The 24,651-nt window shown below is 43.1% G+C and overlaps 1 protein-coding gene across 5 annotated transcripts in view; it reads left to right on the top strand.

Moving 5' to 3' along the window:
• LOC138114722 (uncharacterized) overlaps positions 1 to 21,386 on the top strand; it is a 136,821-nt gene extending 115,435 nt beyond the window's left edge. The window contains exons 4-5 of one of the 5 annotated variants that reach the window (XR_011152762.1): positions 16,524 to 16,701; positions 17,532 to 19,352. Coding sequence is in view for 3 of the 5 variants with exons in the window: in XM_069024508.1 (XP_068880609.1) it covers positions 21,021 to 21,379 (359 nt within the window). In the remaining 2 variants the exon portion in view is untranslated. Of the gene's footprint in view, positions 1 to 6,275; positions 6,535 to 16,523; positions 19,353 to 21,020 lie in introns of those variants that run through there. The other 4 variants (XR_011152764.1, XM_069024508.1, XM_069024511.1 and 1 more) reach the window with 4 other exon arrangements.
• Positions 21,387 to 24,651: the final 3,265 nt, after the last annotated feature.

The raw sequence follows: 24,651 nt of genomic DNA, 5'->3' as shown, positions 1-24,651 counted from the left end.
GCCTAAAACGAATGTGGCAGGGAAAAAGCATTTGGGAACCACTTTCTACCAAAGTCCTTGCTAATACTCCGAGGAGCAGAGCAGGGAAGGAAATCACAAAGTCATCCTCAGTGTCTGCTTCCAGCATTATTTTTACTGACTGCTCACTGTTTTGCTCTCTTTCTAAAGTTCTTTAGGACTCGTTTGCCCTTAAGTTCATATATTTTTCTCACTGCTGCTTGTGGTTTTGATTGTGAATGCTCATCCTAGCCAGCCTCGAGCACCTTCTCCCTTGTGCTTGGGGAAGGCAGCACCCTGCTTCCAATTAGCAAGGCGAGGAAGTTGGCTGAAGAAGCCTCTTCTAACGAGAAACACCTCTGGTCCTCTGTTATTTTTTGTATTTGGTGCCTACTGTCCCTAGTCAAGCTCAAGAGATTGCTGTGCTTGGAACCAGATCTTGCCTTCATTAGGAAAAAGGTGGTTTAGATAACTCTCTAAAGGGATTCAAAAAACTTGAGCTTAATACAAATCACTTGCTGTTTTTAAAAGGGGGTTATTAACTTTGAATAGCTAAAATAGATTAAAACAGTTGCTGTCTTTGGTAAGGCTGTAGCAAGGGCTAAAATCAGGAAATACCCATGATGTGGCTCAGCCAGAAACTGCCAGACAGACTCTCTAGGCAAGTCAGGTAAGCTCTTGTTTCTGCTACTGGGGCAGTCAGGATTTCCTTTCCATGCATGCACAACTGCTTTGTGTGAGCGCCCAGGGGTGCCTGCCTCAGCTGGCAGTGCACCTTGTATAAGACAAAACAAACTGGTGAAATAGGACTTGTACCTTTTAGCAGGCTCCTTATTTCTCTACATCTAACTCTTTGGTGCTCTTTACCATGTATGAGTGCACAATGGATAGCAACTTCCTTCATGAGGGTTGATATAGCCCCAGCTTTCCCCTTAGGCCACTTGGAGAGCTGCTGGGGACACACAGCCCTGCAAGCTGGGCACCCCTTGCTGCCATTGTCCCACAGGAACTTCCTCCCAGGAAAGGGCTCCTGTACCAAGCCCGGATGTGGTCCTTCACAAATGTGCCCTGTAGGTTGTGGAGGAGACCTGAAATTGGACTACATGACCTTTAAAGGTCCCTTCCAACCCAAACCTTTCTATGATTTTCTGACTTCAAGTCTCAAGACTCAGGTCTACATTGCAAAACTGGTTTCATCACTGATGTTTGTTGTTTGATAGCATGTATTATTTTGTTATGAAATTTCTCACATAAGCAGGAATGACATCTCATTTTTAAATGGAAAATGTGTTGTACTAAAATATTAAGTGAGGAGGAAAAATTGTGCAGCTGTGAGGGGACAGAAGGAAGTCACTATTAATCAGAGTGATAAAATGATATTTTTCCATATTAATGATGTTTTTTCTGTTACAGACTGGGCAGCTTTGTCCAGGTAGTTGATTATATTTCAGTAAGTGTCATTCAAATCTGGTTCTCTTCTTAGTCTCTTTCAGTACTGCGAGCACTGCAACTGCTGATGTGAACAGTTGTTCCTACACCATTATACCATTTATGTTATTAACCCTAATATATGCCAGTCTAACTTTCTGACTAACCTTAATGGGGATAAAAGTCCTAACCATCTCTTTAATGTTTTCTTCAGCTACTTCAGTTACTTCTTCTCTAAATTAGGATTACTTACATACTGCTATTTTATTTAAATACAGTATTTGCATCTCTGTGGGTAAATGCTAGTTTGGTTCTAATTATTGCATTGGAAGCCTGAAGCTAGAGTGATGTTATAGCTTAAATAATATATTAAAGGAAGGAGGCCATTTGGCTTGTTTTGTTAAAAATCCTGGGGCAATCATTTGTGTAAAACCACTGAAGGCTCATACAAATGACACCTGTATAAGCTCCAGGGAGAATGTTCATCTCAGTTCATGCTAGAAAAACCCCAGCTTGAGAGTCATTAGTGAAGCAGGAGAACTGCAGAAAAATTCCCTCCTGCATCTCTAGTAAGAGATTCAGGAAGAGCTGAAGCAGCTAAGAAATATCACTCATCACTGCTCCAAAATCTAAGGAGAGTGGGGTTGGGGGGTGCAGCTAAGAGGCTCTTGGAAACTTTTGAAATCATTGTTTTCATGCTTTAAGGGTTATATTTAACCTTCATTAAATGTTCAAGTAAGTGAATATTTTGGTTTATTGAGTGGGGTTCAGGTTGCAGTACAGAGCACCACTCATTTCTGCTTTAATCTTTGCACTTGTGGGAAATATTTGCCAAGTTTAGACACTATTTAATCTCTTTTTTTCGAGTCTCTTGAATTAAAACTGGCAACAAAACCAACAAACTTTCAAAAAAAGAGCCCTACTTACATCTGATATAAACCAAATCTGTGTTAATATTAGCTTTTCAGAATATCTAGGAACTCATCACTTTTTTTGTTAGCTTGGATGTGCTATCTGTAGGCTGGGAATATTCCCAGTGTATTCCTGGCTCCCAGTCATGGCTGGCACGTGCAGCAGCTACCTGCAAAACCATCCAGTGCTGCGTAGCACACAGTTCATGGTATTTCTCCAGAGGGGGAACTCGAAGTGCAGTTGTTCACAGTGACTCCCTCCCAGGGCTTTTTCCTGGGATAAAGGCTCTGGTCAGGCTGTCCCGGCCAGGATTTCTGAAAGGCTCATATCGAGGTTTGATTCCTGGAGGTCCCCAGCATTTTATTTTTCAGATCAGCTCTATCAGCTGGAGTAAGATTTGATGGTGTGACCTCGCAAAATCAGGCACGTGAAAGGAGTATTGAAATCCTTTTAAACTGGCTAGACCTCCTTCCAAATAACTTGCTGGTGTTTTCATCCTGCTAGAGACTGAGAGCTGTGGGGCTGTATATCTCAGAAGCAAATGACAGAGCCGTGATTCTTGCCCTGAAGCAGCTGCAATCCAAGACTCCAGTCCTGTGATCAGGCTGTTGGAAACCACCACGAGCCCTCCAAGGGTTTTGTGCTAGTGCAGCCCTTGGAGCACACACTTATTTCTGACACTGGGACTGCAGGATGGTGCAGTCCAGACTTCTTAAGGGAGCTGGTGCTGACCTGCCGTGGGCTGGGCACACTCAATGGCTCTACACCCTAGCTGTGAGTTTCTTAAAATAACCCCCAAAGCCTTGATTCCAGAGTAACATGACACTCTGCAAAGTTTCCTTTTAGCAGCGAGAGCTGGGATCTGCCCTCTGCACGCACGAGGGCTGGACTGGCTTCAGCAGGAGCCAGCACGCTCCGGCAAAGGCCCCGTGCTGGAAACAGCATTCTGCTCATTCTTCTGCATGTTCACATTCGTGATATTTTCCAAGGTGAAGACAGTCTGTACTAATGGAGAGGGAAAATAGCGGGTGAGGTTATTTTGGCCTGTGTTATTTAGGAAGTCAGGCTGCATGTTACATGATCACTTTACAATCTATAAAAAATAAAGTACTGGGGTTAGTGGAGCTTACTCCTGGTCACACATCTGTGGGGGCTGTAAAAGTGCCTTGCAGAGAGCCGTCACCCCCCCTGGTACCTGAGTGTCCCCTTTTGCTGTGCCTCCGTCAGGCTCCGGTCCCGGCAGCAGTGCCGTAGCCCCCGTTAATTGCGTGTGCGGAGGCCGGGGCACTGCCCTGGAGCTGCCTGCGAGTGACGAGCCCGGATTTCGTGTAAGCGCTGGCAGGCGCCGGGAGCACCTGGGTCTGGAGGATGTGGGACACGGGGCAGGGAGGGGACACGGGGACAGCGTGGGGACAACCTCCAGGAAGGAGCCGGGGCTGGGGGGCCGCGCTGGCCGCAGCCAGGGACAGGAGGACTTCGCTTTTATTTCCAAACCTTTGCTTTCTGAGCTGTCCCTGCAGCTGGCTAATTTTTAATTCAGAAGAACAAAACCTAATAAATTGAAACAACAGGGAAAAAAACCAAAAAACCCCAGCCTCGTAATATAGAAAATTATCCCCCGTACAAACTCAATATTCTGTCTCACTCCATCTTCAGTGCCTTTTCTGCGCTTCTAGAGGTGCCTGGGATTTCTTCCCTGTTTATGGGCAGAGCTATAACTAGAGCTGGGTGATGCTTTGCAGCTTGCTGTGCTATTCACCAGAAATGCAAATTCTACAATACTTTACTACATTCAAAGCTTCTAAGGAATAAATGAATAGATTAAAAAAAAATTATTGCAGTATTTAAATAAAGTTTACATTTCTTATTTCAAATGACATTTTTATCTAGAAATCCAAAATGTTACTTTAGATAGTTCTATAGACTGGGAAAACCAACAAAATTTCATCAAAATTTCATTTTGGGTCAGCCAAAAGGATTTATTTAAGTCAGGAAAATAATTTTTTAAAAAGACCTTTAAAAATAGAAAATAATTTCTGAGAGTTAAAAAAGAAAATTATAAATCCATTCTTAAAATTCTGGTTTAGTCAGTGAACAAAAATTCTTTTTTGTAGACATTGATCTCTGGAGCTAGTGAGGTGATAAATCTTTGTCCAGCTTCTGTTCAAATAATTAAGACATATTTTCTGTATATTACATTTCCTGGTAATATGATAGCTCCACTTTTACATAATGCTATTTCAGGATTTATAAGACTGGAGGTAATTAATTCTAATATAATTATTTGTTACCGACTGGAGATCATGAACAGTATCACAGACTAAGAGGTAAGGTTCTTCAGAAAGCAAGCATAGAAGGAATACACAAAGTAGAGATTTTTTTTAAGTGCTTTCATTAATAAATTTTAATAAAACAAATTCAGACGGGAACTGCAAAATAAGCTCTATCTTGGCAGAAGTGGGCACTGGCTGCAGCCAGAGTCCACTGACTTACACCACCTGACCAGCCAGGGAGATTTTGGGAGATCTATGCTGCAGCAACAGGGACACGAACTGCTGTCTGGTATAAATTTCAAGCAAATAAATTGTGTGCATGAATAAATCATAACAGCACCAGTATCATGTAGAGCCCTCAGCTCTCCCCACAGCCTTGCTAAGGTCTGTGCAATCACTGAGCTGCTCATTACCTAATAACTACTCTGTCTCTCCTCACATAATGCTTATTTTTTGCATGAATTGCTAAGTTCACAAAAGCCTCAAAAATATCTCCAGTGATCAAGTCCTGATTATACTCTGCACATGAATTGAAAGGTCCTGTTCCATAACCTCTGTTTGACTTTGAAATGTGCATACCATTTCAGGCAGCTTTGGAGTCTAATGCAATCTGTTTCCACTGAAGGCAAGCAATACTGGAAATATGATTACAATAATTGTATTATGAACATGGCATTGTCATGATCAAGTGAAGGGCTCCAAAATGTAACTGATAAAATTGTAACTTTGACCTCCATCTTTAGCTTAAAAACTTGATGCAGTTCAAATATCCCTGTGTATTAGCCTCGTTAGCACAAAGGCAGGCCTAATAGTTCAATCCTTGCTCCCAGGAGTCACTTCACAGACAATATTCGGGTAAACAAGAGCTTGTGGGAGGGGAGAAACAGGATCCACCTTTTGATGTCCGTTTAGAGCGTAAAAGACTAAATCTTGTGCTGTAACAGTTCCATCAATTCCCTGGAGCCGGAGCAACAGAGAATTCGATTTGAAATTCCTGTGTAACACACTAGAGCAAATTCATGGTTGATATAAATTGTTGTAACTTCCTTGGCTGTATTGGAATCACTGAAACCAATGAATTTGGGGCTGTTTGCACCATATGAGGATTCATCCCCTTCATAAATATTTATACAAAGAATGAGAAAATTGTAGTAATTTAAAAATATTTTAATACGGTATTCCAAATCATGCAGAACATAGCAGACCCCTTCTGCTTTGTTTTCTTATCCTCTGGCTTCATTCAGGTCCTAGTTTGAACTTCTCAGCTAAATATGGAAAGAAACGTGTAAATTGTACCAGTCCTACCATTAGTTTCAGTTTGCAGAAGTGCCATTGATACAGACTCCTGCATTTATTTGGGGTGGAAAGTGTCTATTTAAATTGTGAGATCAATCGTCAAATTAGATGTGTGACTGCACACATCGTTCCAGTGTTTATTTTCTTTTCTGGCACACTTGTGGCTCTTTGGGTTTGAAGAATGTAACTCAATTGGAATGAGCCTCAGTGATAAAATGGTCATCACATAAGATGTCTTTGTGTTGTTTTGAAATGTACTATTACAAGGCATTTTAATAAACTTTGTTTTTATTTTCCTTGATTAATAACACATTTGCTTGTGAATTTTCTGGGATGTTTGATTCATGGTCTTTCCTTTCTTTTCCTTAGAACTCCTTGGTGGCAGCAGCCTACAGGAGGCCTTATGGGACTATCCCATGGCGATCTGACCTGATTCTGGCTTTGTCCAAGTAATTTTAGTCGCACTAACACTTTTGACCCCTGGTGTCATTGATAAGCTCCAGAGCACCGAGTGCTGGGTCAAAAAAGTTTTGAAAGATCTACAGAAAACTAAATACTTAAAGCCATGTGATTGATGTTTATTTGTTTTAGTTATGAATATAGAAAATAATACTCTGTCACTTTCTCTTCTCTGCCTGTTCACACTGACAGAGAAGCTGGTTTATGTATAGTAGATTCATTACATGTATTAAAAACTGTCAGTGATGTAAGGGAGACTATTCTGTTTTCATCTTCTCTGCTCAATAGCTGATATGATTTTTACCCGTTCCTCAGCTGCATGGTTTAGTAGGAAAGACACTGAACGTTGTGCAAGGCAGTAATCAGCAGCAGTTGATCACTGCTACTAATATGGTTTCACTATAGGATACTGTCATCTTCTTTTGATTGGCATTTGCCTCTCAGAGGATTGTTTGGCTAATGCACTTCTTAATACTTTCATTTTCTCTTTTTCTTTTTTTCTTTTTTCTTTTCTTTTTTTTTTTGGTTGAAACTGGCTTTTATCTTTAAACTGTTTTAATAAAGCAGAAAACTGTGTCCCTTTGAACTCATCCTCTGATGTCATAAGAGCTGAGAGCTGACATGAATTATGCTGTGAAAATACTGACATTTAGAGTTAGGTACCAGCATGTACTAAAATCCAGTAACACATGATGCGCTCCAGAATGTTTTTTTAACATAGTGTTATTAGTGGCAGGCTCTTTGGTCTGAACGCCTTTGATAAGCAAAATTAGCATGCTGTTTTTCCAGCCTAAGTATGGTAAATTCTTTCCCCTTTTGGGGTCAAAAAATATAAATATTAAAGAAAACTCCAAGTGTCACTATTTGCAAGGTTACAATGTTTGTTATTAGAACTGTGGAATATGTTCAGTCTTTCAGAGAAGACAGTATGAGGGACCCCTGAAAGGACAGGAAACATCTATATTTGCTGGCAGCATGCCTGAATTAAACATATTGCTCCCAGTGCCATCCTGATGGCACTGTGGGGAAGGCCAGCTCAGCTATGCAGTATGAAAACATGCCAGCATATCGATATTTCATAACACAGCACGCGCCAGTCACTCAGGAGGGGAAGTTAATTAGATGAGGTTCTTTGCAGGAAGCCAGTTCTGTGGACAGCTAAAAAAACTGAGGATGTTCAGTGGAATTAGGTCCCTAATCTTAATCCCCTCCCAGGAGAAGCAGCGAAACGCAGGAAGCACTTTGCACAGGGCTTCCTCTGGGTCCCCCAGAGATGTCCCACAGAGAAGCCTGGTTTTAATGCTGCATTCCTTAGCACAAATAAAGCACAGCTTTACAGCCTTACTTGTGCAAGACTTGAAAAGACTCTCATTGTGCCCTCCAGCATAGGTATAGTGAGGCAATAGGGAAAAGTACTGTTTCCTTTACACTTTTTTTTTAATACAACAGGGTTATGCCTTACATGAAGACAAAGTGGACTTCGGATCTTAAGTAACATAAGAAAATTACACAGTGCTGTGCATACTCTAAAGAGGGCTGAATTTAGCACCACTTATTTCCACCTAGATCCGTCCTCTAACTGCACCTTGTATAAACAGTTTTGATTCCATCAGGCAATTTTCCTGATTGTGTTAATGGATATTACCCTTCCCATGAGTATATAGAAAGCTTGGAGATGCTTTTAATCTCCCTGTTTGTCTTACCCAAAGAAAAAAGATCCAACCAATCTAAAAGCCCCCAGCCTTTTATTTTTTTGAATCTAGTCCATAGCTCCTGGAACTAACTAAAACAAGAGGACAAGAAATCCAACACATTTGTGAATAATTCCAATTAAGAATAGCAGCTTTGGCCGGCCCGGGATGCCTGGGCTGCGTATGGAAGCAATTGGCCCGGCTCCGTCCACTCGTGTGTGACCCAGCGCAGCGAGGGCCGGTCCCCTCTGTCCCCGCAGGGCAGTGAGGAGGGCGGAGAGCCGGCTTCCCTGGGGAGGGTCCTGTTGGTGCCCATCGTGTGGAGCACGGAGGACCTGCTCCCCTTGCCTTGGGAGCGCCGAGGGGCACTGCAGCCCCATCAGAGCCCAGGCGGGTCCCAGCCCGGTCCCAGCCCTGTTTGCTTTGGGATGATGGCGCAGCCTCGTGGCTGCGGCAAGGGTCCCATGTGCTCATCACGCAAGGTGGTCCCGAGCCCCTGAGCTGCACCTGAGAGGCTGTTGAGGAATGCAGATGTGCTAAGGAAAGAGCAGCTGGAGGCAGCGCCGCCGTGCCCTCGCCCTGAGCCCCTGAGGCTTTGCCCCTTCTGTGGTGCAGTCGTGGGTGAGCTGCACACCCTCTGCATCCCACAGGGGCATTAGGAAAAGTGGTGCCTAGAAACTGAGCAAATATGCAGATAAGAAGTGATGCAGATTGTATCTTGGTGTGTGTGATGTGTAGAAATTATCATTTGAATAGTAATTGTGCAGCCATTATCAGTCATCTTTACCAATTGCTTCTAGCCAAAAGGAGTTCTCTCTGATAAAGATTTCTGTTATTTGGAGGCAGGCCTGGATTTATAACCACAAGATAAAGTGATTCTGTTCAAAAGAAATCATTGCTACTGAAGGAGCCCTCAGAAGGAGGATTGATGCAGCATTCTGCTCTGCTTTCATGCCCTGTGTTGCTGTGTTAGTCATCCAGAGTGGCCCTGTGCCTTCAGCTGCACTCAGAGGGAGGACACAAGGGTGCAGGGTTTGCTCACAAGGGTGCCCCCCACCTCCATCCCCATCATCCTTCCCACACCACCTCGTCTGACTCTTGGCCCCTTTTTTCTCCCCCAGCAGATGAACTTAGGGTGCTTAAAAGAAAATGCTGATAAAGTTTTGTTCAGGTCAAAAATAGTGTTCTGTTAAACATAGTTTATTTTCTTTAGAGTCTTTAACTTTTGCCCTGATTTTTGGGGTTTTCTTTTTGCCAAAATAGTGTGAAAGACATGAGAAATTTTCATCTTTTTTACTTGCAAAAGAGTAAAGAAAAGGGAATAAAACACCTTAAGAAATAACCAAATCCAGGCAGATGTACTTTAGCTTTGAACAAGGAAAGGCAATTTGTGGTATGTTTTTCCAGAAATTGACTATTTGGAGGGAGGATAGTTGCTTGGGTAGAAAAAAAAAGAAGGATGGGAATTATTAGGAGAGAAGAAACCGTGACAGAATAAACCAGGAAAAGGGGCTTTAGAAGAGTATGAGAGGCATAGCAAGGATGGGGCAGAGGCACACTGGGAGACCCCAGGGTACTTTATGTGGTTCATGAGTTGAGGTCTGTTGTCTTCTACTGCCCCAAGTTCCCTAACAAAGTTGTTCCAGTGGGAGGGATAATTTTCATCTTCTCCAAGCCACTCATAAAATTTTTAAAAAGAATAATGCAAAAAAGAAAAGTGAATAAAAGGGTAGAGGTCAGGAGAACTTGCAAAGGGGCCAAGCACAGGTGGAACATCAAGCTTGAATATACTGGTGATAAAAGACTTGTCAGGAGAAACTCATGAGAATGATGTCAAAGTTAGGAAAATGAGAAGGCTATTAAGAGCTTTGAAAGCTAGAATTTCAAGAGAAGTGGAGACGTTTTGTAGGAGAAGCCTGTGTGTCTGCTACCCTATTTTTTTGCTACTTTTCTCCAGAGAATTAGGAAAAAATACGGAATTTTGTATGGAAGCTGAATTTGTATTTAGGTGGACTTTGGGCAGTTTATAACATAATGAGGAGGATTCTTGGACAACCCCTCCAAAAACCTAAAACTGTCACTGGCAGCAGGGATGCCACAGGCTTTGTGGGTGTTGGGCTCGGGGGTCTCCTGAGCCTTCCCAGCTCCTGCTCTGCCAAGATCAAACCTTAACTCATAACTCATCAGGTATTAATCACTGTTAGAACAGCCAGATTTTCCCATGAAACCATCCCACCTTGGCTCAGCACTGCCATTCACCCCAAGGTGCATCTGTGCTCAGCAGAGGGCTTTTACAGAGTGGCACACAAGGCTGTGAGTTGAAGCACAACCTCCTGAGAGGCACGAGCAAAAAAACTGCTGTCAGAATCCTGCCCTCGCTTGCAGTGGGTGGATGTGTTACAGTGACACATCACTTACGCGTGGGGAGACATCTGTGGGGAAGAAAAATCAGTCAAGAGCATTGTTCTGAAGGGGCTGGATCCCAGCAGGGAGAGCTGCCTTGGCTCATGAAGCAGTGCCTCTGGGAACTGGAAGCTTTTTCTTTACAGTTTGAAAACCTGTGTTGTGTAAAATTGTTTAATACTTATGATTCAATTGATTTTAAAGTGGATAATCATCACTGAGCTTTAAATACACAGAGCTTGTTGTTGGAGCTACAGCTTTTCTTTGTTAATACTAACATTAAATATTTATTCTGGATAAGGATAGTCTAGTAATATGGGGAAACACCTGTGATTGAACTGCTGTGATAAGGATCTCTACTATACACTTCTACTGCCAATATTTTCATAAACCTCTCTATATTCAGGGGTAAATAAATTTAATTCATTTTCCACTCCTGTTGTCTCACAAATTTGAATGTACTTGATGCATGAATCTTCGCAATAGGTTGTAAAGCCCAGTTCAAAACCTGTACTAATTTGTTTAAGGAGTTCTGTTTGACAGAAGCCCCTTTTTTCCCTCCAGCACTAATTGGGTGATGATGATTGGGTCGTTTTAGGAAACACCAGAGCAGAAGGCACCTGGAGACAGTGTGTGAGGAAACCCAAAACCGTGCACAGATTTAAGATTTTATGAAGCTACAGCAGTACTCTGTCTCACTTCAATGAAACTGTATTACCCACAGGCAGCTCCTCTCTGTTTGCTCAGATGGCCCCTTCTGTGTGGCTCTCTAAAACCTGTAAGAGGGTACATTTTTCACTTGAAAGGTGGAGAATGAAGTGATTTGTTTCTCCCTCTGACAATAACATACTCAAGAAAAATTTATGCTGAATACCTCTGTTATAGGCATGTGAATGTCAGATACATCTTCATTTAGTATTATGTATTATATTTTTCTATAGGAAATATCTGATAATTTTGGCTTTTAAATATCTTAGTGATACACTATGCATAAATTTAATTACTCCAAATAGTATTTTGCTCCAAGTTTAATTAGATTTTTTTTTTAATACCCTCTTCAGAAGGAAAGGTTTTTTGGCATTAATATTTATTAAAATAAAACAAAAACTAAAAATCAAGCCTTTTCACAGCAGTTGTCATACATCCTTGTAAATATCTAATTGGGTTTTTGCATGCATGAAACTACTGCACTTCAGGACATTATTCTGAGCTTTGATTTTTGTAGATATAGTAATTTCTTTTAATATTACTTGCTGCTAAGACCTTTGTAAACTCAGACCTTGTAAAGTCAACAGCAAATTTCTACTTGCTTTTGTGAAGCTGGGGTTTCTCTTTCTTGGTGGAAAGAAACTGCTCTTTCAGCCTTGCAAAAAGCCAGAGGGAACAAAGTGATCTGCCAGGGTTTAAAACAAGTGGAGGTGAGCTGTGGTCCCACCTTTACTCGCCAGTGTGTGAGGGACTGGAGAAACTATGTCTGATGAAAAGAAGCTCATTCTTTAACTTCTGTCCTAATCTGAAAATCCCTGTCATCAGGAGCTACCCACGTCAGGAGTTATGTCAATCATTAAAAAGCGATTGCTGTTCCCACAATGAGTGACATTTCAGGGTCCTCTGAGGGCTTTGGAGTTACAGAGTGTCCCCAGCCTTTGCCCCTCTTGGGCTTTTCTGTGCTGCACCGTAAATGTCACACAAACAGGAGTATTTACTTGCTTCCATTCACACAGTTTAACGCCCACTGAACACAGCTTTGTAATGAATCCCTGATTTGAGTAGGAGTACAGCTGACAGCAAAGAAATTCAGGGCTTCTATTTTCCATATTCCTCATCCCAGGTTGTATGCATAGCACTGAAAGGCAGCAAATGCTGTTTTTGGTACAATATAAGCAACAAATAACATTTCCATAATAATTTCCATTGCATTTTAAAGAGCTTTTGACCAGGTTAAATTTATTTGAGATAAAAGAAATGTTATATTGATGCTTAACCCACAGAAACTCTTGTTTTCGTTTAGTTTGTCCTAATACTGCTTTAAAGGCTCCAGTGAAATCTTTCTATAGTGTACTGAATATCCAGGAAATGTGGCACACCTTTTCTTCTGGCTTCTAGTTCTGCTTATGTTCCTTTTTAAAAAGCTTATCCAGCTGGAAAACACAGCCAGTCAAAGATGCCTTTCTGCGTGTCAAATTCCTCCTTCCTGTACTAAACTGTGTAGTAACTACAACTCTTGTAACTGATAAGTGCAGGCTCTGAGAAAAACATTTTCTATTGTCATTATTTATTCTAGGGCTGGGGTGTCTGTATGTAGCCCTGTTCTCAAATGAGGAATAGGCAAAGGAAACCTAATATGTAGATGAAATCTTATAATAGCCTGGAGGTTCTTCTTTTTCATCTCCCTGAATTGTGCTCAGAATGGGCTGAGAGCAGTTGAGCTGCAGGGGAATGCAATGGCAGCAAGGTATCAGTAATGGACTGGCTGCCTTTTTCTATGGCTGTTCCCAGAGAGTGTAAGTCTGGATTATCTCTTCTTTCAGCCGTTGAAAAGTAATAAACAACAAAGTTAGAAACTCATAGAAAAATTGTGCATCTTTTTTGGGAGCTTTTTTCCCAGTGTAGGGGGCTAAATCCTATTTTTGGTCAAGTTATGATGACCAGGTGTGCCAGAGGAAGGACAGGCCAGCAGTAACAGCAAATGAAGGGCACTGCATCTTCATTCTGTAAGTGGAAAGTGGGAAATAAGCTCAGTTAGGGAGCAACACCTACACTGTGGTTTTCTCTAGGTGTCAGGCATAAAATCAGACATGGATAACAGCTCCACAGAAAGGAATATGAAGTTAAAATCACATCCTGAGGGTGCTCCTGTTAGAATGAGGTGTTACAAACCACCTAAACTTGAAGGCAGCTGACAAGTAATGGACCTTAATCAACATAAATCATTTCTTTTTAAGCAACTGAGAAAAGAAGCCATGAGAGATAATTTTTTCTAGAAAATAAAAATTTCAACCATAACAAAAACAGCTGGTAACAGTGGATTTAGTACACTTCAGTAACTGTCGAAGGATCCGTACCACCAGGGCTGTTTTCCTGTAAAACTGGTTCCAGACAGCTAGGAGGAAAATGTCCATGTCATGGCCCCTGTGGAGAGAGCACCAGGGCTGAGCTGCCCTGCTCCCCTCACTCCCCCACCCACTGCTGAGGACTGGGGGCTCCCTTCAGCTCAACTCCTGCTCTCCTAGGCTGCCTTCACGTTACTTTCTCCTCATTATTTTTATCTGATTCTTTGGGTGACATCATTCAGTTTCACTTAAACTACTGGGAAGCCTGGAATACCTGCAAACAGTTTCAGGTGCTTCTACGTGTTAAACTGGGGGCCAAATACCTGCAGAGAACACTCTGATTTGAGAAGTTTACTCCTGCTGTACTGACATTTGCTTCAAAAAGCAGCACATTCTCAGAGATTGCTTGTAGAACTCTCATTAAATGATCCTGCTACTTTTGCTGAGATTAAACATTTTTTTTGTTTATTTTAAAAATTACAAATTTACTTATCCAAACTCCTTTTTTCTGTGTTGCTGTAGCACCCATTTACATAGGAAGGCTTAAAAAAACCTCAACAAATTAAGTGAAGATGTGAATTTAAAACAAATTACTTTAGCAGGACTAAAATCCTGTGTAGAAATTCCTTTCAGAATTTGAGTACTCTAAACAGCTTTTAACTTAGTTAACCCAAAAGCTCTTGGTTGTGAATAAGTTGGGGGCTGAGGCCAATTAGTTAATCCACTTTAAACACTAATTCAGTATAATTTCCTGAGTGTGCGTCTTTAGGCAGTTCTGAGGAATATGTGCTGCAGAAATGGAAACCAGTGGGGATTGTACTCACCTTCGAAGGACTTTGGTTCCTATCTAGATCTGGTCACTATTCCTCAAAATCTAAAGCATCTAAATTTTTTGCTGTGACTGTGTTGTTGGAGACCTGGGCTTGTTACCAACCTCTTGCATAGTCTCAGTATCATCTTCATCAAATTTTTGTTAAGCATTTCACAAAGAAAATGAAAGTTCCTTAGAGGTGTTTGTGTCAGCCTTCCCAACTATTTCAGAGCTTTTTTTAAATCCAAAGCAGTAGAATTTAGAGGAATACTGTGAGCTTTGTAGTAAATCTTCAAGGGAAAATTCTGTTGGCAGAATGTAAGGTTTTAGGTGCTGGTTCAGTGTAATCTATGCTGACTTTACTAACATGGAGAATATATCCTAGCAGGGTTTGGGATTGTAAATGCTGTAAACTGTGCATTGTGGTGCAGCAGTCTTGTGTGCACGGTTCCTTCTCCAGTGACTGCTTAGAGCCTTTGATATTCTAATTTATCCTTTTCCAGTATAGAATGTAATAGCATCACTGTTTAAAAGAAAAAAAATCCTCTTGAATCTATACCAAGTATTTAATGGCAAAATCACAATTTTTTTATTCCACTTAGCCATTTGGCAGTGGAAAGGCCCTACTGTGTTCTTCCTTTGAAGTCTGAAAAAAATCTGGCCTAGGTTCATTATTTGGGGGAAAGAGATTTGCCTTGTGTAACAATTACTCTCCTAATGCCATGAGACACTCAGGGTGCATTGTGTTTTTCTGACATAAACATTTAGCTCATCTTTTGTTTTTATACCAATGGCTACTCAGATGAACCTTGTAGAATTTGGAAAGAAAAGTGCCTTCTAATAAGGGATTGTCTCCTCATAAGCCCTGCTGATTTTCCAAAAGATTTTGCTTTGTGTAATGCATTATAATTATATGACAGGAGAACAGTGGATAATATGGCATAGCATTTCCCATAGGTTTCCTATCTGAGATAAGAAAGATAAACATTCTGCTTTACTTCTCCAAGAACAAAAAAAGCCCTCAGCAGTTTCCTGCGAGGCAGTTGGATGTGAGCTGCCTGCTGGAGCTGAGGCTCTCCATGGCCAGACAATGCCTTGTGTCCTGCAGGGAAGCTGGGTGTACAAAGTAAGGAAGCCCCCTGGACTGAGGTGTGTGTCCTGGGCTTCCTGAGAATGTGCCTTATCGCCCAAGGGTCCCTCCACACTCCTGCAGCTTTCTCTGCTGCCCCTCCCGAGCCAGGGGAGCAGCTGTTTATTTTTCCAGGGTGCTCTCAGTTCTGGGGGAAACAAGAGAGGCCTTTAATTGGATCTCTCTTTTGTTCCTGGATTGCTGCGACTTCAACGAAATAAGGAGGAGCGGGAGCAGGACCGAGGTCTGCTTTAGGGTATGCGTGGCTTGACTCTCAATGACCCACCTCTGTTTCAGTCGTGACACCCGGGCCAAGGAAATATTTTGCTTAGGGATGGCTTTCCTAGAGCAGGGAGAGAATCTCTGGTTACAGGAGGAGTGAGCAGCAAAGATGCTTTCAGTTTGTTCCTCTCTCCGCTGCACTTCTACGGGCTGAACTGTGCAAAAGGGGAAAAAATACCCAGGCATCCCTTTCCCAAATCAGCTGGGAAGCTTGTGCTGCAGTTCCCAGAAAACCTGGGTGGGAGAGAGATTTAAGAGCTTTAGAAGTGTTCAACAGGAGAAGCTGGGAAATTGCAGTAAGGCTCCCAGTGTTAGTGGTTAACAAGATGTGTCAAACACAGAGGGGTGACCTCCTCCATGGCTTCAGAGCTTTGCAGTTCCCTGCATTTTTGCTTTCCCATTGAACTTTCTCATTTGTAACTTCTTTTTTTATTCTCAAACCAAGTTTTGTAATGCACTGACATCTGCTGTGTGTTTGACTAATACAGCCACTAAAGAACTGAAATAAGCCTTGCAGCCCAGGCAGAACAGGGCTTGAGAAATCAAATTTAAGAGAAAGGGGAAGCAGAGTGAGAGAACCTGGTGGGAGAACCTTACTGATTCAAGGAGGTAAGAAGGAACAAGCCACCCTGCCCTTAAGAATCTTATATTATAGTTGTTTCATGGAAGAGATGTGTAGAGTAAACTGATTTCAGTCATAAAAACAGTAGTTCTATCGACTGACTATAGTTATCACCATTTAGAAAAAACTACATTAGCTCCATTTTTCCTTTTTTTTTCTCTAATCAGGGTTGTGGTGGGCATATGATCCTGATAAATGGCTTTTCTGCCAGTTTTCAGAAGCACTGAGACTGAGAGGAAGCAGTGTAGCTGAATAACCCAGCTACCTGCACCATGAGTACCACACTGGATCACTTACAACTGTTCTTCAAGATGGGAGCAGCCTCCACCCCTCCAGCAAATAATTGTAGGTACCACAGCAGGAGCTGCTGCACAACAGCTTCACTTTTAAAATACTAAACCAACTTCTGAAAAGACTCTTTCAGTTAGATAGCAGCGAAACCTACTGCTGATTGAAAGCTTCCCTCAAACATTTTCAGTGGTGGTTGGTTTCTGGCAGGGATGTGAAGCAGCGGAGGTGCTCCCTGGCAGCGTTGGACACCCAAACCACCTCTGCCTTGCTGAAACCCAGCTCCCAGCCTGAACTCCTGCCCTGAGTACATTTCAACTGGACATTTCAGAGACCCAGGGCAGTACTAATCAGAAATCTTTTGTCAAAACAGTTTTAAACAAGAAACTGACCTGTGCCCAAAGGAATAGTTAGGCAGTTTTGCTTTTTGTCAAAAATTGACAGTATTTCTAATGAAAAACTGAAGCCAGGCTGGGATTTTGGATACATTATTCGGCAGAAAATAATAGTTTATAAAACCACACTTTTTTTCCTTCAAAAACAAAGTTCTTTGCTGGTTTCAGGAAAATCTAACAATCTCCCTGAAAAGGAGGGATCCTCCTAACAAATGGTTTTTCAAAATATATATTGACACCAGCCTCATGAATCAATGAGTTAAGGGGTTATCCCCCTCATTAGTCCTTCCATACAGGTATTTTTAAGGTAATAAGTCTCTGAGGCAGGCAAGACTCTATGCATAGACACTTGAGCAAAAAAGGGTAGATGGCTTTTTCTTTTTCTATCCCAAAGCTGGCTGTAAAATCTTGTTTTGTAAATGCATGTTTCACTAGAAAAACTAGGCTTTAAATATGTCATAAACTGTAGTTTCTCCTTTTCTTCATTCCCAGCAAATGTGCAAAATAGCTGCAAGGCCATGACAGTGCTGGATTAACACCTCACCAGCAGCAAGAACTGAAACAGAAAAGTACCTTTTCATTATGAGGAGTTTTAAACAGTAGGGGAAATCCTGCTCCCCTCGAGATCAAGAGGGAAATTCCTTTTCAGCTTCAAAAGAACCAAAATGTAGCTTTGCATTATTCTGAAAGCCTGTTTAAAAGCCCTAGCATTTCTATCCGTTTGCAGTCATCCCACAAGCAGGGAAAACGGATACAGTTCTTTACAGACTTGTATCAGGTTTACAGGTCAGTGTAGGGCCTGCTCCTGGGGTGGTGCTCAGGAACGTTTCTTCAGGGCTTGCAGCATTAAATGACTGCTGCCTCTCTCTTTCTTTTTTTGGTGTTTTTTTTTGTTTCAATGGGACAATGTCTTCCTTGAAAATCTGTGCTGAAGTGCCCTTCATTCATTGTTTTTAATGCTTCTTATTGTCAAGGTCTTTCACATTTTCAAAGTGAGGTGTCTGACATCAGCAATCACAGTCAGTATTTAGACAGGAGTTCCCAGATGCATTTAAAGATCCTGTGTATTACCTAATTCTGAGAAACCACATGTACAAAAATGTGACATGAAATGACTAATGGAGGATCCAATAGCAAGTAAAGCTTTGCTTTATGCCTTCCAGCAAAGATGCTGTTTGTAAAATACTTGAATTGTCCAAAAGATGGGTGACATGCTGCTTAAATGCTGTATAATATTCCAGTCATAATATTAACTGTAAGAAGAGTTGTAACTGTTGATTAATTAACTTATCAGGTGAAGCTGAGCCTAATTCTCTTCATTGGAGAACAAGCCATGCATTTGATCTTTGATACACACTGCACATCCTCAGAGCTCTCTCTGGAACGGTGCAGGGATACACAAAGCACTAAAAGCTGACATCACTCAAGGCAAAAATCTTCTGACAAAGACACAGCTGAACCCCGTCATTTCCTCTGCCATTGATTTAAGTCAGCTAAAACCAAAGTTTTAAAACATCCAACTGCTGTGCCCTGCCCATTAAAAATGAACCACAGGAGAATAATAAATTTTAATTTTTTGAACTGTTATTCCAAATATCTGGTGGAGACTTTAGCAAGTATTCAGTGCAATACATACTTCCATATTCAGGGCAGTGCCAGAGTTCAGCCACATGTGAAGCCATCAAACGGAACTGGCTCAGTACAATATTCAGCCATGTAGCACATGAAGTAGCTTTTCTATGCAATTAATGTTCTTTCATGTTTAGTATGAAACACCTACGGCACCAGGCAGATGAAGACTGATACAGAGCTACCTAAGTACTTAATGGGACAAGGGAGAAGTGGGGAGAGAATTATTTTGCAAAAAATTACATTTTGTTGCTAAATAACAGAAGTGATGCTTATATTCTGAACCCTGCTAGGGGTGTCATGGCAATTCTTATAAGCCCTGAGGGCATTTATCCCCTATCCCACCCTTGCCTGTGGCCAGATTTGTGCAGGAGCTGCTCTGGCAAAGGGCCCTGGGAGATGGGGCTGGATCCTTGCAACTGAGGGTGTCCTTTCACTTTGCCTTCTGCAGGCAGTGCTGGCCACCCTGCCCACCTCAGAGGGAAGGTGTTGGTGTGTCCTGACCCCTGGGCAGAGCTGCTCTGTGTGGCCAGGCTGTGCTGCCTGGCTCTGGCACAACTTCTGACTTGAACCCTTGGGTCACAGGATGGAATAACTTTTGCATAGCCCAGGTTGGACTTGCCTGTGGGGCTTAACTTCTCCTGACAACTATTCTCATAATGGGTGTCTCTCTTTTATTTGTTGCAAGGGATAGCTACAAACTGGATGAAAAAAGGAAAACAAATTGAAATTAAATTATATGTAAGTAAACAAACTGTAATAAAATGAGCAGGCTGAACTTTCATCTACATTTCAACTGGATTTGAACCAAGCCCCTTCTGAGAGTCTAAGAAAGTTTGGTTAATTATTTTTTTTGTTTGGTCTGCTCTGCATTTCCTTGCTCTCATTGTGACCAAGAAGAGAAATGCTGGAATACCATGAGCAACTCTGATATGCTGTTTCTGTCCAGGTCAAAAGTAGGACAAGCTGGAAATGTCATGCAAATTCCTATGTTTGGTAGATTCCCAGTTCAGGTTTGCATACTCAGAAGGTCGGAAAAAGATTGAGATAAACTAAAAGATCCCGAGGTGATTGTATAGACAAAAATCAACTAGAATTTAGGTGGCCAAGCTTAAACTGAAATATTCAGCTTCTTCTGTTTCTGTTCTTGCCATGAAGGGAAATTTAGTCTTTTGGGTTTGCATTGTGCTTCCAAGCCCATTGGTTGGCAGGGAAAATTGCAGGGACCTAAGAATTGTCTGAGGATCAGATCAACCTTCCACTGGCACCACCACCTCTATCTCCACTGAGTGTGTGCTTTCAAGTTATGCATGCAAGTTTTGGGGGGAGACTGTATGTAATCTGAAGTTGACTTTGGCTAAAGCTTAGCTCCTTTCCTCCAGAAAGAAGAAAATTTCTTCCATCACATCACTTTTAACCTAATTCTCTAGGGATGGCATGTGGTTTGATCCAACAAAACAGATTTGTTCTCAGATCAAACCTAGTTATTTATCTTGAAATCTTATAATCTTTGTAGAAGCACAGTAGTTACATTTGAAAGGAAACAAACTTGTGCTTCTAATTGTTTTTAAGTGCAGCATGTACTTGGTAGAGGCACAGCTAGATGTGGGAGGGAATAGCTTGTCAAGTGCACCACTTGGACTGGGGAGCTTTGCAGGTGCAGTTCATGCAGGTGATGCCACGGACTCCTCCTGAACCCTTTAGGTTTTTAAGAGGAGGTAGGTGCTTTTTGTAGGGTGTGGTAGTCCTCCCTCACCATAACTCTGCCCTCTGGATCTGGCAGGGTGTTCTCTGGGTGTTGCAGCCAGGGCTTCTGTTCAACAAGCAGGTGGGGAGAAGCCCGTGTGTATAGAGAGTTATTCACAAATTGTTTAGGTAGGTAATATATACACCAATTCCAGATGTGGACTGACTATGTAAAACAAAAGTACCCTATTCCTGGCTGATGTAGCCCCTTCTGCAAGTTCTGGAAGGCCTTGGGACATGGCTACTTAGTTCTAACCAGGTTCAACTGCTTCTGCATTGCTTAGAAATAGAAGAGGAGTATGACATATGTGGTCATACTGTACATGGCAAAGTCTGAATATATGCATGGATTTTATGTGTCTGTCTGGCTTTGCTCCCAGGGCAGCACCTCCTCTGCAGGAGCCTGCAGAGAGTGGACAGAGAGCACTGGCCATGCCTCACACAAATTCTCAAGGAGCTGCTAATAAAACTTGAATTCTCAGTACACAGACATGCTGCCCAAATTCAGTGGTCTGAGTGAGTCAGCACAAGCTGCTCACTCAAACTAAAATCACCAGAGCTGCAAACATGTGCAAGCATGTCCCCAACTGGCCAGGTCTGTTGCAGGACTGGAAGCCTCCAGCACAAGACTGAGCAGGAGTATCCCCAAAAACTCCCACAGCGAAGTACTTCCAGTATGGATGCAGCTAAATAACAGTCAAGTGCCAGAGCTTACTTCAGCCCCAAGCCTGTGGTACCGGCTCTCCACACTGAAACTTTGCCAGTACAACTGTCTCTCTAAAAGGGCCTTTGTCAGCAAAGTTGTATCAGGTGAGGAACTGTTCTTCTCCCCATCACTAACAATCTGCTTACATTGTTATACTGTGGTGGTGGATCTCTGTCTCCTAAATTTAGGCATTTCAACTTCTAACCAGAATAACTTTTTCAAATATTGTTGCTTCAATGCAGTAACAGACCCTTTATGAAAACAGACTTGGGTAGATTATATGAGTTCAGAGAGCATCATGGCTATAGTTTGGGACCCACATTCTCAGAGAAGTAATAGAAAACAAGTTTTCTTTGATGTCTGTAGGTTGGTTAGAAGATTTTTTCTTGAAGTCTCTTTTTTTCAAAAAAATCTGAAATTTGTATAGTTTTCCTTGCTTGAATATTTAGCTAAGCACTTTTTCAAATGGTCTAAAAAAGCACGCAGAATTTTTTATTACCTAAAAATGATCTGTTACGCTATGTATCTCTGCAGCAACAATGGGAGACACCTGCTTTGGCTCTAATTTTGTTGTACAATGCTATTAATTTGCAGCTTCAGGGTGATCTGGACGTGAGTGGACTTGTATTGTTTGGGTTTTTCATCCTTCTTTTTCTTTCCCCCTCCCCATGCTTTGTAGAAAAAATAAGCATCAATTTTGAAGTGCTAGAAAGAGCAGCTTGCTTTTGAGGTTGTCAGACTGATACAAACGATCTTTGCTTCAAGCTGCCTAAAAAGACATAATTTCTACTCTGTCTAAAAAGCAGAGGCTGCCTTGTTTGTTTTTATTTGCAGCATTCGGCAGCATTGCTGTAGGCCACTAACTGCAGGATGGCAGTAACACAGGATTATCCTGCAGAGCCGTAACTAGCGAATCCATAACAGCCAACCTGAACTCTGCTGTGGGCTGCCATTTAATACCACAAGAAACTGTTTGCATTTCATCATGTAACCGGTTGTGTGAATTCAAGAAAGGCTGTGTTTTCAGATGAAAGAAAGGAACTACCAAATGGTGGAGTGAAATACAGAGTTTGTTTTCCTGTAGGCCTGTTCTCTAAGCATAAACAAATATACTGTAGTGAAGACTCAGGCTCAGGCTACAGAAGAGAAGCTGAGTAGAGGAGAGATAGGAAGCAGGATTAGATGAGGGAAAAGGGCTAGGGCTGTCTTTTCTCGTGAGATAGATTTCTTTGATATCAAGGCAATAGGGACAGGCTCAAAATTAAATGGGATCATGAAAATATCTTCGTAGTATCAGCTGAAGGGGGAAATCTGCTCTCCTGATCCTAAAACCTTTCACTCCCATTGGATTTAGTAGAGAATTGAGCCCATTCGTGACTCTTCCCCTCAGGCTCTGTTAGATGGGCTTTTATTCAATGTGATTTCAGTCCAGATTATAATAAAGTTGCTCTGTTCCTCATGAAGCTCACATTATGGATGTACAGCCATCATGGTCTATGCATTGCTTAGTTTTTTCCTGTAAAAACAGAAATCCTTGTACAGCTGGGAGCTTGTAAAAACAAGCCTAAAGCTACCAAAATTTTTAGCTGTACAGCATAAATGAGAAACTAAATTCTCCACTGCAAAACATATACACACACCTATATATGCTCAGGGTTTTGACAATGAAACTCATTCATGCAGAAGAAGACACTTTCCAGGTGAATATTTCCTTGTTCTGGCATTACACGCTGAGTAATGTAATTAAAGAGCATTTATTAAATGTTCGGGACTGTGCTGCTGGGAATTCTGAACAGAGGGAAAAGTGGAATTGTGTGTGTTTGTGGTGTCCCTAGATGAGCGAGGTGATTTGCAGGCCAAGTGAGAGGTGAGATTTTGAAACTGCAAGCTTTTTCAAGCCAGAGCTTAGGGTCTAAAGGCAGTGACACGCACGCAGTTTCGTCTCACATAATGATTGCGTTGAGGTTGGAAAGGTTTTATTCCTGGTAGTCGGTGCTGTGCCGATAAAAACACCTCCGGATTCGAGCCCTGCCTCTTGTTGTCATTTAGAAAGAGAGCGAAACGGGCTCTGGAAAGGAAGCGGGGCGGCTGCGGACACGGCCCGGCCCGGCCCGGCCCGAGCTGCCTGCGGGCTCCGGGACTGGAGCAGCCGCGTCCCGGGGCGCCTCCGCTCCCTCCACCCGCGGGGACACGGAGCTCCTGCGCGTCGGTAACGCAGGAAAACGCCCCCGTCTCAGCCTTTTAATAGATTAAATCTGATGAATTTTCATTGAGGCCAGAATATTTTATTTCCCGCAGTACATTTCGTTAACTCTCATGAGCGCCGTGGTGCGAGACAGATCCGCGCATGCCGCGTTTAACGTGTAGCCTATTTTTCCTGGGTTTGTTATGGAGAGAAATACTCCACGATCTTAAAGACCTGGGAAAACAAGACTAAAAAAAAAAAAATAACAAGGAATAAACTAGGAATACTTGATACGGTAGCCTGGTGATTGCCCTGTCCCGGTCGCTTTGCGGGCTGTGCCGAGGGAAGGAGAACTGCTGGGGGGACGGAGCGGGGACCGAGAGCGCCCAGCCCTGCCCGGGTCCCGAAGCCCCGCGCCGCAGCCGATCCCGTTCCTCAGGGAAACGGGACTCGGAACAAGGCGCACCTGGGGCCGCTTTTACATCCGTGACCGTGTCGTTGCTACGTGAACCGAATTAGTGCGGGTTAGTGTAAGTACGGCCCCAGTGTGCTGCGGGTCGAGCGGTCCCGAAAGGTGCGTCCTTACAGGGCACCAACCGTGTGTTCGTCCCCGGGAGCCGAGGCGCGGCGGGACAGCAGAACGGAGCAGGAGCCACAGGACTGACAACGGGGCTGTGTCGCCTGTCCCCTTCTGGGTCTCGATGCGGGAGGCGAGAGCCCTGCCCCGATGCCTTCAGGCGGCGGCTGCGCTGGCCAAACGGGAGCGGGACTCTCCGAGCCAGGGGCGGACCGGCGCTCCCCGCCGGACACGTTTTTTCGCCAAGAGGAGAGGAAGAAAAACAACCTTTGGGAGAGGAAGGCTGCCGCATTTTCAAACAAACCGACCCCAGACCTTCCAGGTTCTGCTGCCTGAAGACGGTGAGTAGAAAAAAAACCCAAACCACTCGGGCTACTCGAGTCTTATCAGCGCTTCAGCTGAAGGCACGGCTTTCGTGGGAATCCTCGTCCGGGCTGCCGGGGCCAGACGTGGGGGTGGCGCCGTGCCCCGTGTCCCCGCGGCGGAGACCCCCGCCGCTCGCCGTGCCCCGCTCCGCTCGGCGCTTCCAGCCGCGCGAACGGGCTCAGCGCTGCCGGGGCCGCAGCGGGGGCTCTCGTGCTCTATTAGGGAAGGAGGACCCGGTCCGGCTCGGTAGCGGCGAATCCCCAATTTGCAGCGTCTCTCGGGTCGCCTCTTAGCGGGGTTGCGCGGCCGGGACTGAGTCCCGCTCTGCCCGCCTCCCTCCCAGCTTCCCTGCACCGGGGCCGGCTGTGGCCGGGGCTGTTCTGCCCTCGTGTGAAGAAAGTGA

Source organism: Aphelocoma coerulescens, chromosome 9, assembly GCF_041296385.1.
Source record: "Aphelocoma coerulescens isolate FSJ_1873_10779 chromosome 9, UR_Acoe_1.0, whole genome shotgun sequence".
Classification (NCBI taxonomy): Eukaryota; Metazoa; Chordata; class Aves; order Passeriformes; family Corvidae; genus Aphelocoma; species Aphelocoma coerulescens.
Note: the sequence above shows the minus strand (reverse complement) of the source record. Positions and strands in the feature narration are given on the sequence as shown.